This window comes from Pseudopipra pipra, chromosome 2 (genome assembly GCF_036250125.1).
Source record: "Pseudopipra pipra isolate bDixPip1 chromosome 2, bDixPip1.hap1, whole genome shotgun sequence".
In the NCBI taxonomy this organism is placed as follows: Eukaryota; Metazoa; Chordata; class Aves; order Passeriformes; family Pipridae; genus Pseudopipra; species Pseudopipra pipra.
The window spans coordinates 60,270,406-60,284,113 of record NC_087550.1 but is presented as its reverse complement, the minus strand read 5'-3'; the positions used below and the strand labels follow the sequence as shown (position 1 = coordinate 60,284,113).

The window sequence follows — 13,708 nt, the reverse complement described above, 5'->3', positions numbered from 1 at the left end:
AATATTTTTTTATAAAACTATTGACAGAACCCTAGCTGTGGAAATGCACATGGTAAGGCAAAAGAAGCATCTTAATGTGGATAACATATTCTAACCCACTAATGTTACAAAGAAATGCATTTTCACTAAAAACGGGATAAAGATTCATTACAATTTGAAACAAAGTCTGTCTGAGATCATTTGGCTTTTTCCTTAATTTGCAAAAAAATGGATACTTCTTGAAACAACGAATGTATCTTCGCTTCTTGGTGTTTGCAAACCCACACCTTGCTTGAAAGCTTTGTAAAAGAGGGTCACATGTAAAAGAGAGTCAGTGTTCTGATGGTGCACTGTAAATACCAAAAAGGCCAATTTAATTTCTGAATGGTGGGGTTGATTCTGTGTATGAGTGTGTGTGAAATTGCTATGCGTTTGGTTCATTGCTCTGAAATATTAGCAGGTGAACCTTTTGTGCAGGCTGTCAGAAATTACAGATGAAATTTTCTAGCAGCAAGAATTTTAAGCTGCAAGTTTTGCACAAAACCACTAACATAATCTAAATTAAAATGTGTTATACACAGGAGATACAAAGCCTGGAATCTTCCTTAATTGGAATAAAAGTTGAACTGATTTTGTGCACATAGTGTCTCACTCTGCTTCCTGTAGTATGCTCTTCATTTATAAAACCTCCTGATTTCTTCTCAGACAAGATTTTTCCCTGTTAAACTAAATAATGAAATACAACACTGTAAGAATGTTGTCAAGATTGCTACTTTCTAAGGAGAAATATAGCCCTTTTTTTTACCCACACTGGAAGACAGCCAAGAACAATGCTGTATTTTAAGTTGTTTTGGAGGTACAAAGATGTAAGTGTTCTTGGAGAGATTCCTTCTTCCTCCTGTAAGCATTTCTCATCTTTTTAGTCCCTTTTTTTGGTGAAGAACATGATGAGAGATTTGTGTTTATTAGGAAATAAAAACTATGCCATAATAAATAATAAAGTAGATTTATACAAATGTTTAAGATTTTTTTTTTTTTGGTTGATTTGAAAGTTTCTTATATACTCATCTTTACCTATTTTCTTGAGGACTTCAGGCAATGATGTGATTGAGCTAGCTGATGGCTGGCCAGAGAGCCCCAGCTGTTTTATATTTGGCATGGTGTTCTCCACATGCCCAGCGCTGGTTTATTATTAGTTCAGGCATGCATTTCCCGTTGCCGTGAGAGACAGGAGAGAGGGAAGGAGTCACTGGGGGCCAAAAGCATTAACCCAGTTCTGTGCGTTGCCCTGCACAGGTCCCAGAGTATCTTAAAAGATCCTCAGGATGATTTAACCCATCCCAGCTGGCTGCCCCTGGGCTATTTGCCAAAATCAAGGTTTATTAGTCTGCATTATTCCATTGATAATGGCTCTGGTAGTGAGGCCTTGGGGAGCAAGGTCTACAGAGCAGCTGGCTACTCTGGCATCTCTAGCTGCTGATGACCTTCCCTGTATGAGAGAAATGCCCAGTTAGTTGAAAAGAAGGGTTTTCTGCTCTGTGGGAGACACAAAATGAATGGAGATGAGCTGAAAAATCTATTTATAATGTTATAATTATTGTACTTGTGCTGAAGAACTTTATGGTTGTGACCCAGATGTCAAAAGATGCAGAAATGTCTGTCTAAGTCTGCTAAAAGCCTGGAACAACAGCTCTCAGACGTAGGGACTACCCTTATTTACCTTAGCACGATGCATACTCTCCTGACACTGTTTTAATGTCAAGCCTCTTCTAAATTGGTCAATGGAATAATTACTGCACTCAAATAGCATGAAAGGGAATTGGTTTTTTATGAAGTGAGGGGCATCCCATTTGGAATTTCTTTACTAGCCATGAAGAGTAATCCAGTTACCACCATTGCCAGTCATTTGACCATTGAGTCTGGCTGCCTAAAACAGGCACTTCAGAGAGCTGAGAGGGCCCTTGTGCTTATATCATCAAGATGTAAAAACAATCCACAAAATTCATGTTGGAAGGGGAATTTGAAACATTATCTTGAATTGCAATGAATGCATCAGGCAATTTTCATACCCTGTGAAATTTGAGAAGTGGGGAGGTGGTCAAAGGAAGCATTAACTAATGAAGAGATTTTTCAAAACTGAATATTTTTAGCTCAAGCACAGTATTACATTCATGGACTTACAAGCTGCAGATGAAGACAGTGTTAACATGTGGAAGCTTATATTTATTTAATATTTCCTTTTTTTTTTTTTTGTGTTTGAGAACACAGATCAAATCACAGGTGTAACAATGGAAAAGATAAAAAAATAAGTCTCCTGTTTAATAAGCAACATACTCCATTTTTGTCTAGCACACTTTATTACCTTCCCTTCTGGCAGGTCTCTAGCTGAAAACGGAGGGTATTGTAAATCATCTGAGGCTGAGGGTGTTGTGGGTTATCCAAAGCTGGAGAAGAGATGATTGACTGAGCACTGTGACTAATTTCCATGGTCTTTTTTGCCCTTTTTTGTCTTTTGAATGTAGAAGGAATAGTACTTTGGATGGTACTTTCCATTCTCTTGGTTTCTACAACTTTCATCCCATCCTCCTCAACACAAAATGCTTTTCTTTAAGTTGGTCATTGTGTCTGATTTTAGATCTTTTGCCATCTATATGCAAGCTCTTATCACCACAGATCACTCTCTTCCTGCCCACATGGCTACCCAGTCCTCAGGTCACATCTGCCTATGACCCCTGTGAATTCACAAATCCTTCCGTTTTGGATGCAGACACACTGCCCATGGCCTGAGCCTGCCATTAGCTAAGGTACCTGCTTATGTAAAGCTTAATGGTTTTTCATGTTCCTGAAGAGCTGTACTAACCAACACTCTGTATTTTGCAGTGAAAGCTAAGCACATAGGAATGTTTTCAGGTTGCTAAGGTGCTAGATGACTTTGAAAGCAAAAATATCTTTGTCCTAGTGCATTGGAGTTTAATTAAGATAGTTCTTTCTACAGACGCTCAGGAGTATTACTTGCTGCTATCAAAAATCAGTTCTTTTCAGATCTTGTTTTATGTAGCATAGTATTCTCAAGATGCAATTCTTGGTTAATTCTTAACCAATAAACAGTTTATTAATTCACCAAGTACCACTCTCTTACTTACTCAACAGTTAGTTAATCAAATTCAAATCCAACAGGTATTCTGCTCATGCACAGAGCATTCAATTATTGTCCTACAAGTTGCTGCCATAAACTGTATGGAGGTCAAACAGTTCTAGTGGAGGATAATAAAAAAAATAAGATTTCTTATTGCATTCATATACAGACAGCAAATCTTTGCTACATCTAGTTTACTTATCCTCCTAGTACTCCATGGGTTAAAGATACTGTGGATTTAGGAATTTGGACACTGTTATTTAAATTATTTAACATGAGATAACCTCGGAAATTAGTACCAGTAACAATCATTTAAACTTACTGCATAAATCTCTCTTTTGCTTGTTTGCTCAGGCTTTTAAAAGAGAAACATGCATGTAGAATAACTTGGTTAAAACTTTGAAATATCGTCACACAAGATTTTCCAGCCAATTTCACAGGAGAGCTTTCTGTCATCTCCTGTAATGACACCAAGAGAAATACATCCCATGCAATAAAGATCATTGGTATTTTCATCCAAAAATAAACCTAAATGCGGCACAAAACTTCCTCTGACTTAGGAAGCTCCTGAGCCTGCAGAGTGTTGGAAATCGGGAGAACATTATACAGAAGTGTCACTTCAGATTGTTCTGTTCTGGTACTAAACAAAATTAGGGATTTGCTGTTAGAGGCAGGTTTCTGGGCTAGAGGGTTAGAAGGATGCATCAGTATGTCAGAGTCCAGTTTTTCTCGTGTTTCTTTGAGAACTTGACCATGCAGTTGATACACCTTTCTGGGCTATACAGCTTCTTTCCAGTTTTGGCAGGGCTGTTGTGTTGTTGTTACTCCTGTGACCCTGGAAACGCAAGGAGAGTGTTTGTATGCATTCCACAGATTCAAGGATCCACACAGTAACTCCAGCTTAATAGCCAGAACTTCTTTCATGATTCATGAGAAAAATTAGTCCCTTTTGTTCTCATTTGGAAAATGTCCAATGGAAAGTCTGGATTTCATTTTTTTCACCCATTTTCTCTGAGGTCACATTAATATCCAGAAGATGGTGTTTTACCATCTTTTACACACTGAAGGCTTTTTATGAGTCATTTATTACAAGGGTTATATTTCAGTATTAGTCTGGCTTGGGAATTGAATTTCTTCTTATTTCTCCAATTTCTTTTCAGTATTCATTTACATCTTAGGAGCTTATATCTTCCAATAACCTTTTTTTTTTCCTTTTGTGCCCATACAAATGCCTCTCAAATTTCTGGAATACAGCACTTTCCTAGATAGCAAGCAAAGAAAAATCCATTAACAGTTCATAGGCTGTATAATCATGTTTTATTTATTTTCTCATCTTCTAGAGCTTTGAAGTGAAAGGTGATCTCATTTTCAAGGAACATGGCAAAGTTTCATTTTAGGAAGAGGTTCATTTGGCAAACAGATTGAACAGCTTCCAGTGGAGGGAGCTTAGAGAGGCTACTTAGTTTGGCAAAGGCTAACCTTACTAAATAGCCCACTGTGATGAGCCCAGAACTGGAGAAATGAAAGGAAGAATCAGAAAACTGGAGAGAATTGTCGCAGGCAGCATATAGTGAGCGCACAGAGACTTTTTAAAGTCAGGAAATAACAGCTGTGCACATTTTACAGTGTACAGGCAATGTATTACTTTGCATATTGGCCAGTCCCATATTTTTACAAACTAGCCCAGGAGCCATTAGCTGGGGACCAGGTGGCACTGTGCAGAATTTGCATTTTTGTTATTTTCTTCACAATGAACTGGTGACTGACCCCATGCAAGGAAGTGATTTATTGATGAGAAGATGGAAGAAGCCCGTTGTTCCTACTGTGTGGAATGGTTCTTAAGCAGCAGGGACTTTAGGCAGGTGAACACTCTGGATGTTGTGAGGTGCTATAAACTCATGAATCCTTCAAAATCCCGGCACAGGTCAAAATAGCCTGTGGATAAAGCATGGACACAAAGGGTCCAGACAATATTACTGTCTGTTCATCTTTCCCTCTCCTTCACCTCTTTATTTTGTTTTTCTCTTTACATTTTTCCTTCTTTGCTATTTTTCTGCTTTTTGCCCTTTCAGTTTTCACCTCCACAAGTTTCTCCTGCAATGGCAACAGAGTTTCACACATGGAAGAGCAGCTGATTGTGGATAGAGACTAAGATTAGTCACTTTTTTCTGGCTTAGCTTTTTACACATGCAGCTGTCAGCCATCAAAAACTGACAAACCATCATCAGACTCCCTCAGCCTTAAGTCCTGGGTTTTCCAGCTCATTCTGAGGCTTGCCTATCAGGTACTTTTTTGTAGAGCTGTTCTAAGGGGAAATGAAATAGAATCACCATGGGCAGGTAGTGCCTGACTCCTCTTTGAAGAAAAAATGGCACTGGTGTCTATCCATAAGCAGGCAGAGTAATAGAAATAACATTAGCTTTGTAGATTTCTGTACACACCAGTGTTGAATTGCATCTTTGAAGGAGAGTGGCATCCATTGTAGTAACACTTTGTTGTATTATTATTATTTGTTATTCTCTCCTATTATTTGGATTGCATTAAAAGCTCTAAACAACATTGAGGTCCTGTTGTGCCAAGCACTGCAGCATTAAGGGATGAACCAGGAGTGATTCACCCCATTATTTGCTTGTAAAAGGAGAAGGTGGTTTTCTTTAATTTAGTCTTTGTCATATATATTGCTCTAAGTATAGAGTTTGTCATGTGATTTTGTGGGAAGGGATCCAAGAGGAGGCCAGATTTGCTTTTTGTGTTTTCAGCCACAGCATAACCAGATCTGAAGAACAGCATCTAAAGTTTTGGGATTCTCTGCTGTAAGCTATTCCTCTGTGCAGAGACAGTGCTTTCTTTAAAAAGCAAGTACAATAATACAGCCCTAGAGCTTTGTCAGTGATATATGTCTCATGGAAGTAATTTTCAAGTGGCAAGTGTTTTGATGATGCTACAAGGGCTTTGTTTATGAAGTGGGTCTGGCAGACACTGTAGAGTTCACATAAATTATTACTTCATTTATTATTAATGAGAAACATTCATCTGGATTCCCCCTCACCCTCCGTTTTTGTCAAAACTCCCTTAGAGACTTGTATTTGCTACAGACCAGGCTCTGTTTCACAGAATATAGCTCTTGCTGAGTGGTGTTAAGATGGATCCCCTGGCCAACTGAGAAAGCTGGAGGTCAAGGAGATTATTTCCTGCTCCTTCTCTATTCACTCCTTTCCACTCCTCCAAATATGCAAATGCACATGTGCACACACACACATGTACATTGATCCTACATGCCTTAATCCTGCACCTGCAGGAGTCCTGTGCTCACATGATGCTTCATCAATTGTGTTCATGCAGTGCCTGTGTAAGGGCATCTGTTCATGTCTTCGATACTTAGTTCTTCACAAATTCAGGACTAGATGAGCACCTACAGAGGCATCTCTGCCCTTGCAGTTACATTCTCATTTTTTTAATAGGGTCCACAGTCAGAGGGTCCAAATCCATATTCCTTTGTAGCAGTTCTGCAGAGACAAAGATGCCAAACAGATGGCAAAATATAAAAGCAGAGGTAAAATCTGTAATCTTGTGGATAAGGTGAATAAGGAATACATGATTTCTCAGGGTGAAAGAACTAGAAAAGTGTACCCAGAACTGCCAAATACCTTATTTTAACAAAGAAAAGGAAGTACGATTCCTAATTCAGTTGCTACTCACTAGTATATGTGAAAGCCAGAGATACAAATAGGTTCCAATGGATTCCAAATATAAGTAGGTACACAGTAGGATTTAGTGTAAAGGCATAAATTAAGTCATCTGGAATAGATACCTGCTAGAAAGGATTGTTCAATTATGATCTCTATCATTGGGAATATGTAAACACTCAATGTATATAGCTAAAAATATCATTCTCTTTACCTGCCTATTTCTTATGATGCCCTGGACATCTGCTACTGACCACAGTCAGAGGGTCCTTTCCCTGAGGCAGGATGATAGTGGTTTCGATGGTCTAATGGAGGAGCTGTCAGACCTTTTATCCCACCTTTGTTTATTGGAATGTGTCTGGAAGTTTACCAGACAATCTGGCATCTATTTTAGAGACAGAGAAGTCTAGAAGTTTAATGATGTCTAAACTGATTAAGGAAATGTACTTGAAGATGCTGATGAGAGAAGTCCTATAATATTGACCAAATGGGTCACTTCGCCAAAAGCTTCCTGAAAGCCAGAAGATGGTAGGATTTCAATGACCAGGGAAAGCAGTGATCCAGCCTTGATCTCTAGCTTGCAGATGAATATTCATTCTTAATTGCTGATAGGGAAAAAATGAGATTAACATGGGGATAAAGACACTAGCAGATTGCAGAGTTTTGAGGGAGAATTTTAGATAGAAATACAAAAAGTTTTTAGAATAGCTTTTCCTTACTCTAATAATGTACTTTCTTAATTTCAAAGAAAAAAAAGTAGCAACTCTTTCTTTGTTACTGAAAGTTAATATATATATACATATATGTATGTATATATATGTATTTGCTATAAGGGAGGCAGACTCTGTATTAGTTTGCCCTTTTTCAGGGAAATTTTAATTTCAACTTTTAGAAATCAACCCTATGTTCAGTCTCAAAATACTCAGCAATGGTGTTTCTGAAGTACACAGTCAAATCTCTAATCTCCAGAAGCTTTTTTTTCCTCCACAGAAAACAAAGTTTAATGAGCATCTTACTACATTTATTACCAGCTGCTGCCTGGACTGTCCTAATCCTTTCAGTGCATGTTGGCAGGCAACTCCATTCTCTAGCAGAAAACAGACTATTTTTGTAGGTGTAAAATTATCACTCCCAGGCCATGGGGACCTTTTCAATGTTTATTATTTTTGTGGACTGTTTTGTGCTCAGATCATTGTTTTCACCGCTCACCATCTCTCTGTGTGTTTGACCAGCAGGGTTGAGCCACATGGCTGATGATGTTCATGGTGGAAACCTTCCATGTGTGCAAGTAAGGGCACACAAACAAATCCTTGTTTTCACACATGGGTGTTCTTATGCATCCAACAGAAATACAACTTGGCAGCTGTTGTAAAACACCACAGAAACAATTGGCAGTTGCAGGCAAAATAAATGACACATCCAATGGCTAATACTGTGACTCATAGAGGGGATTAAACCCTTAGAAAGTTATTTTGAGCAGATAAATAACTTGTAAGGGCTGGTGGAAATGTGGCGGTAACTTAGTTTTGGCAATAGAGTGCAATAGCCAAAAGCACAGTTGGCAGGAGTTTGCATCCATGTTACTTGGGCAGAGCAATAACATGGCAAAAACAACAGGTGATTCAGACAGCAACCATTGCCAAAGAAGGAAAGGAGGACGCTTCTGCAAGTTGTGCTGTGGTTTTTATGGATGACAAAGTTATTCCTGCCCTCCCAATATAGACCCTAATAAAAGCAAATGTTTTACACTACATACCGTGTTACAATATAGTTATCCTCAAAGGGTTTTAATTGTTTTTCTGTTTTTTCCAGAGTCAAATATTTCGTGTGAAATGATTTGTTCTTCTGTTATTCCACTTGAAAGAAAAAGGTGCTTTAAAAACTACTCCAAGTGTTCAAGAAGATTCTTCTTGTTGCCTCTGAGTGACAATTCCAAATATTTGCTTTCCAGAGGTTTTCACTGTTCTCCACCATGCCAATTTCTTATCAGATGAAACAGGAATTAATTTGTTTCCACAAATTTAGGCATGCATGGACTTGAAAATATTGATGTTCAATACTTTCACCTTCTTATACAAATACGTGAATATTCAAGCCTTTTGTACAATATTCACAGACTCGAACAACATGTGCTTTTCCTCTCTTGAAGTCCTTTAACATCTCTGATTACTTTCCATTTTAATGATCTCATTTACTAATTATTTATTAACAATTTCAAATGAAAATTTTCTCTCTCCTGCCAAGTTATTTTTTATAGTTCCAAGAGATCGCAAACCATTACCTAGCTGCATAAATATATGTATAGATCGCTTTAAAAATAATGCTGTGATCATTGGAAGCATAAAATACTACTTTTTTGACTCTTCAGATGTGTAGTATATAAACGTAATATAGCTCTATGTTTAGTGTAACATATTCATGTCTACAAAATCTTAATAATTATGTCTCTAAGGGGATATGTTAAAAAAACTATACATGGGCAGGGTTAATTCCCATTTCTTTTGAATCCTGCATAAGTCTATCACTTTCTTTGATTCTGAAGACCAATAGCCTTCCCAGAAGTTCAGCAGGAGTTGCCTCCAGTGCTGACTTTGGTGTCCTGGCCCTGCTCCAAATAGGCGTTATGCCAGGACATGAAGCAGTCTGCAGTGGTGGTGCTGATGGATGATCATCCCTTGTTTCTAGACAAGAGCTATCTATCCAACTTCTATTATTGCACCACTTGATAGCATTAATATAGTTAAACTTGGGATTCTTCTAGATCCTGTCACAGATGTGGCATATTTATTGACTTTCCTTTCCAGTGATTTTGTCAGTTCCTTTTTCTCTGCACCTCAGAGTCCAGACCAGTATTTGGACATCCCATCTATAGTCTCTCTTCATGGTTTGTCAGAAATATGCAGGTGGCATGCATCAGCTTCTCTATAGGTAGAAACACCACCCATTTCTTTGGGGGTCTGAACAGGATCTTCACTGTTCATAAATCCAGTTGAATTTTCCATCACTGCAATGCATGGTAATAGTTTATAGTATTCAGAGAATGATTTTCATTTCCAGGATGCTCGACACCTGTGCATTCTCTCAGTGCTCATGCTATGTATGAAAGTATTTAATTCTCAATTTAACATATTGGGAAACTGAAGCAACTTATTCAAGAGGACAGAGAAAGTAAACCTGGTCAGGGTTAAAAGCTGTTCATGCATTCGGTAGTCTTGCTATTGACCTTAGCAGGGTTTGGATTAGTGTCTGCAAGATGCGGAATTAGATTCCAAGAACGACTGGCTGAGTACTCTTCAGTATAGCTCAGCACAGTCACCTTCTGAAGGAATGTAGTCCCAATACACCTCGAAGGACATTTTGTAAGTGTTGGACCCCAACACTGCTCCAGTTCTTGTAGATTAATTCCAGTTGTAAAAGAAACTGATGACAAAGCCATATACTTATTTAACACTGGCAAAGTTACTTACAAAGTCACATTTCCTTGAAGGTGCCAGGAATTAGTAGCAAATAATTTTCTACCTGCTTTGATTAGTATGCAACCTAAAAGCTCTTCCTTCCCATACCCAGAGTTTCCTTGTTGCTATGTCCCTTAGATTTGTTTTTCTCTGTATCTGCATCACTGCCAAAGGACTGTTCAGAAAACTGTACCTTATTGAAACCTGCCATCTTTGCTTTGGGTGAGAGCATGTGTCTGTGATTTGGGCAGAGTTTGCTGTTATTTCAGTTGTCTAGTCCTGTAGTGAAGCTGAAATGTGTCTAGTGGTTGTCATAAGGAGAGAACAGGGATGGTTAAATAAAATTTGTGGTAGCAGTTGGCAGATGGTGATATTTTTCCTTGGCTGTGACATGGCGCCTGAAAGGTATGTACAGGACAGAGAGAACTTGGCCTTCTGTCCATCATTTTGTGTACCTGCTTCAGAATGCTGCAGGTTTCCTATGGATATTGGGTTCAATATGAAATGTCTGGTTAGGACTGTAGCTGACTCTAATATGTCCAGAGAAATAGATGAAATGCCTATCTTGGCATCTCCTGATCCTAGGAGAGGACTGGTATGACACAGTGTGTTGAGTGCTTGTGTGGTGCTCTGCTTTTTGTGCCACCGAGCTCTGCAGGACGCTTTAGCAGAAAGTAGCAATGATGGAATTCCACCCACAGCCAGAGACTGCTGCCCATGATGGTCTTCTGTGACAGTCAGAAGTCTTAACTTTTAAAAATGAGATTATGATTATTAGCATAGCCTAAGGACTTCTTTGAATTGCGTGTTTCTCTTTCACCTCTGATGTTAGCTCCCAGCATTCACCATGAATCTTTAATATCACCACCACTGCATCCCATGGAATAAATGACAGTCTCCAAGTTTCAAAGCTTAATCTGAAAAGCAGTGCATATACATTGATACTGAAAAAAAAAAATCACACCCAGAGCAAATCATTTTTCATAAGCCCACTTATTAAAAAATAGTAATATAATATCATGACTTTTCATTAATACTGGTCCTCAATAAGCCTAAAGCAAATCCTTGCTTGCTGTGCACTTGCTACGCTTGTTGTACAGAATTGCCTGAAGGTGGTGAAGGCTCACAATCAGTGAGCAAAGAGCAGGGAGTGTGTGGTTGAGAGAGACATGAGGTCTTTTAGAGTTTAAATTATCAATCCTCAGTTGTCCTTCCTAGAGAAGGTGATTATGAATATTTCTCAGGAATAATAATGCTAATTTTCAGCCCCCACAGAGTGCTTTACACCTGCAAAGTGCTCTAAAAATGTGAGCTAATACTCACCAGTAAGTGTGTATTACTGTACCTGTTTTGCAGATGCAGAAATGAAGATACAGAAAGGTCCAAGGGCTGACCCAGGGCCACATAGCTTCTCACCAGCAGATTTAGGATGAAGAAACTGGTTTCCCTCTGGTCACATTCCACTGATCATGCCTTGTAACAAATTAGCTCAAATTTTATATGTATATATATATATATATATATATATATAAATTTCTTGAGAAGGAGTTGTTTCCCTCTTTGCTTCTTCAAAATAAACAAGCTCCTGAGCTACCAAACCTCATGTTTACATGTATCATTAAGTACTTTCCAGTTGCTAGCCAGAAAACTCAGTAGAAAATCTGTAGAACACCAAAGTAACTCTCTTCTTTTAAATAATTCATGATGCCAAATAGCAGCAGTGTTATGCCAACAAAGAGATTGGTCTCTCAAAATATTTTATTCATTATGCCTCAAGAAACCCAAAGCCTTGTTTTTAGCGAAATCAAATTTCAGAAGTTGGCTCTCAGTTCCTCTGAAACATCTGCTTATTACAATTCTTGGTGTTACAGCACTGGTGCTCCCTGGTAAATCTTTCAGCTTTAAGTAATACCTATGGAAGTCTTGGCAAAGAGATCAGGAAGGAGAAAAAGTAACGTTTGCCAAATATTAATTTTACTTTATGAGGCTATAGTGGTATATGTTAATAATACATGTGTTGAAGAGAATCTACTAATCCGATTAAATAACAGGGCAAGAAGGAATTAATTCCAAGGTTCAAAAAGACCCCATTCTATGCAGCTGAAAATTTATATTCCAGGGTAAAATGGTTAGAAATCTTGAATAACTAGACTTCTATAACAGAGCCAGAAATGGATCTTTCTCTGTACTGTTTGTAAATCAAGGTCACTTATGTGAGAAGGCTATGTTGTGATAAAGTAGTCTGACAATTAGATGGAGAAGACATATGAATGTTAAATTATATTCTTTGTACGCTTTGGTCATAAAACAATGTAAACACCACAGTAGCATTATGAAACAGAAAATGCATTCCAGATAATAACAGATATTCATGGTGCATGATTTTACACTTTAACGTGCTGTGATTTACTCAGTCATGTTAATATTTTAGATTATGTAACATTCCCTTCTTTATATATAGCTTTTTTTTTTTTGCTGAAAATGCACCTCCCTCCCCCTCTCCCTCCCTCTCTCTCCCTCCCCCTCCCTCTCGCTTTCCCTCTCAATTTCCCTCTCTCTTTCCTAGTGCTCTGCCTTTCCCATTTTTCCTTCCAGTGACTTTTTTTGCATTTACTCTTTTCCCTTCTCCTAATTCTAACAATGATACTTGGGGAAACAAAAAAAAACCAAAACAACACAAAGTGAAACTCTCTGTGCAAAAAATTTGTAGTTTCAAGATTTAAAAGCTAGAATTTTTTGTTATATATTTACAGATTCAATCTGTGTACCAGGCTTTGATCCAAGCCTTAGTATGATGACTGGAATCACTCCGATTAACCCAATGATACCAGGCATGGGGTTAGTGCCACCACCACCACCAACAGATGTGCCTGTAGTCAAAGAAATAATTCACTGCAAAAGCTGCACTCTCTTCCCTCCAAACCCAAGTAAGTAGATCTGATGAAAAAATGTTACTTTCCTAAATACACTGCATGGAAATTTCTTATCTAATAACAATTATGTTTTTTAAGTAGATTACAGGTAAGTATGGTGTTTCTTTCTAAGGTATATTCTGTGTGTAAAGTATGGTATGGTATCAGAACATCCTTATTCATCTCTGTAAGGTCATGTAAAAAAAATCTGCATCTTGTACAAAAAAGAATACTACTTAAAGAAAATTAACAGAGCCTGAAGATCTCCACAGCTCATAGTAGAAATCTGTCTTTCCTGTAGATCAGAATGTCACAAAACATAATGCTTATATGGTGCTGTTCTTCTCCATGCTCCCTTTCAGGTGCCCACAGTTAGATGGAACCAATCTGGGCTCCTGTCCCTGAACACAGTATTTTGCACCCAAACACTGACTACCTACAGTCCCTCTTTGGGGGAGATGAAGTGAAAAGGGGACTACGGCTTCTGTCTTGCTATTTTTCAGGGGAGTCAACATGGCAGATGAGTTCCTTCTTTTTGAA

General features: G+C 38.2%; 1 protein-coding gene across 7 annotated transcripts in view; it reads left to right on the top strand.

Annotated features, from left to right (window-relative positions):
• The window catches only part of ENOX1 (ecto-NOX disulfide-thiol exchanger 1), a 361,204-nt gene that overhangs the window by 249,398 nt on the left and 98,098 nt on the right, over positions 1-13,708 (top strand). For all 7 annotated transcript variants that reach the window (XM_064645691.1, XM_064645690.1, XM_064645686.1 and 4 more), the window contains one exon: positions 13,010-13,183. In XM_064645691.1, coding sequence (XP_064501761.1) covers positions 13,010-13,183 — 174 coding nt within the window. The remainder of the gene's footprint in view (positions 1-13,009; positions 13,184-13,708) is intronic.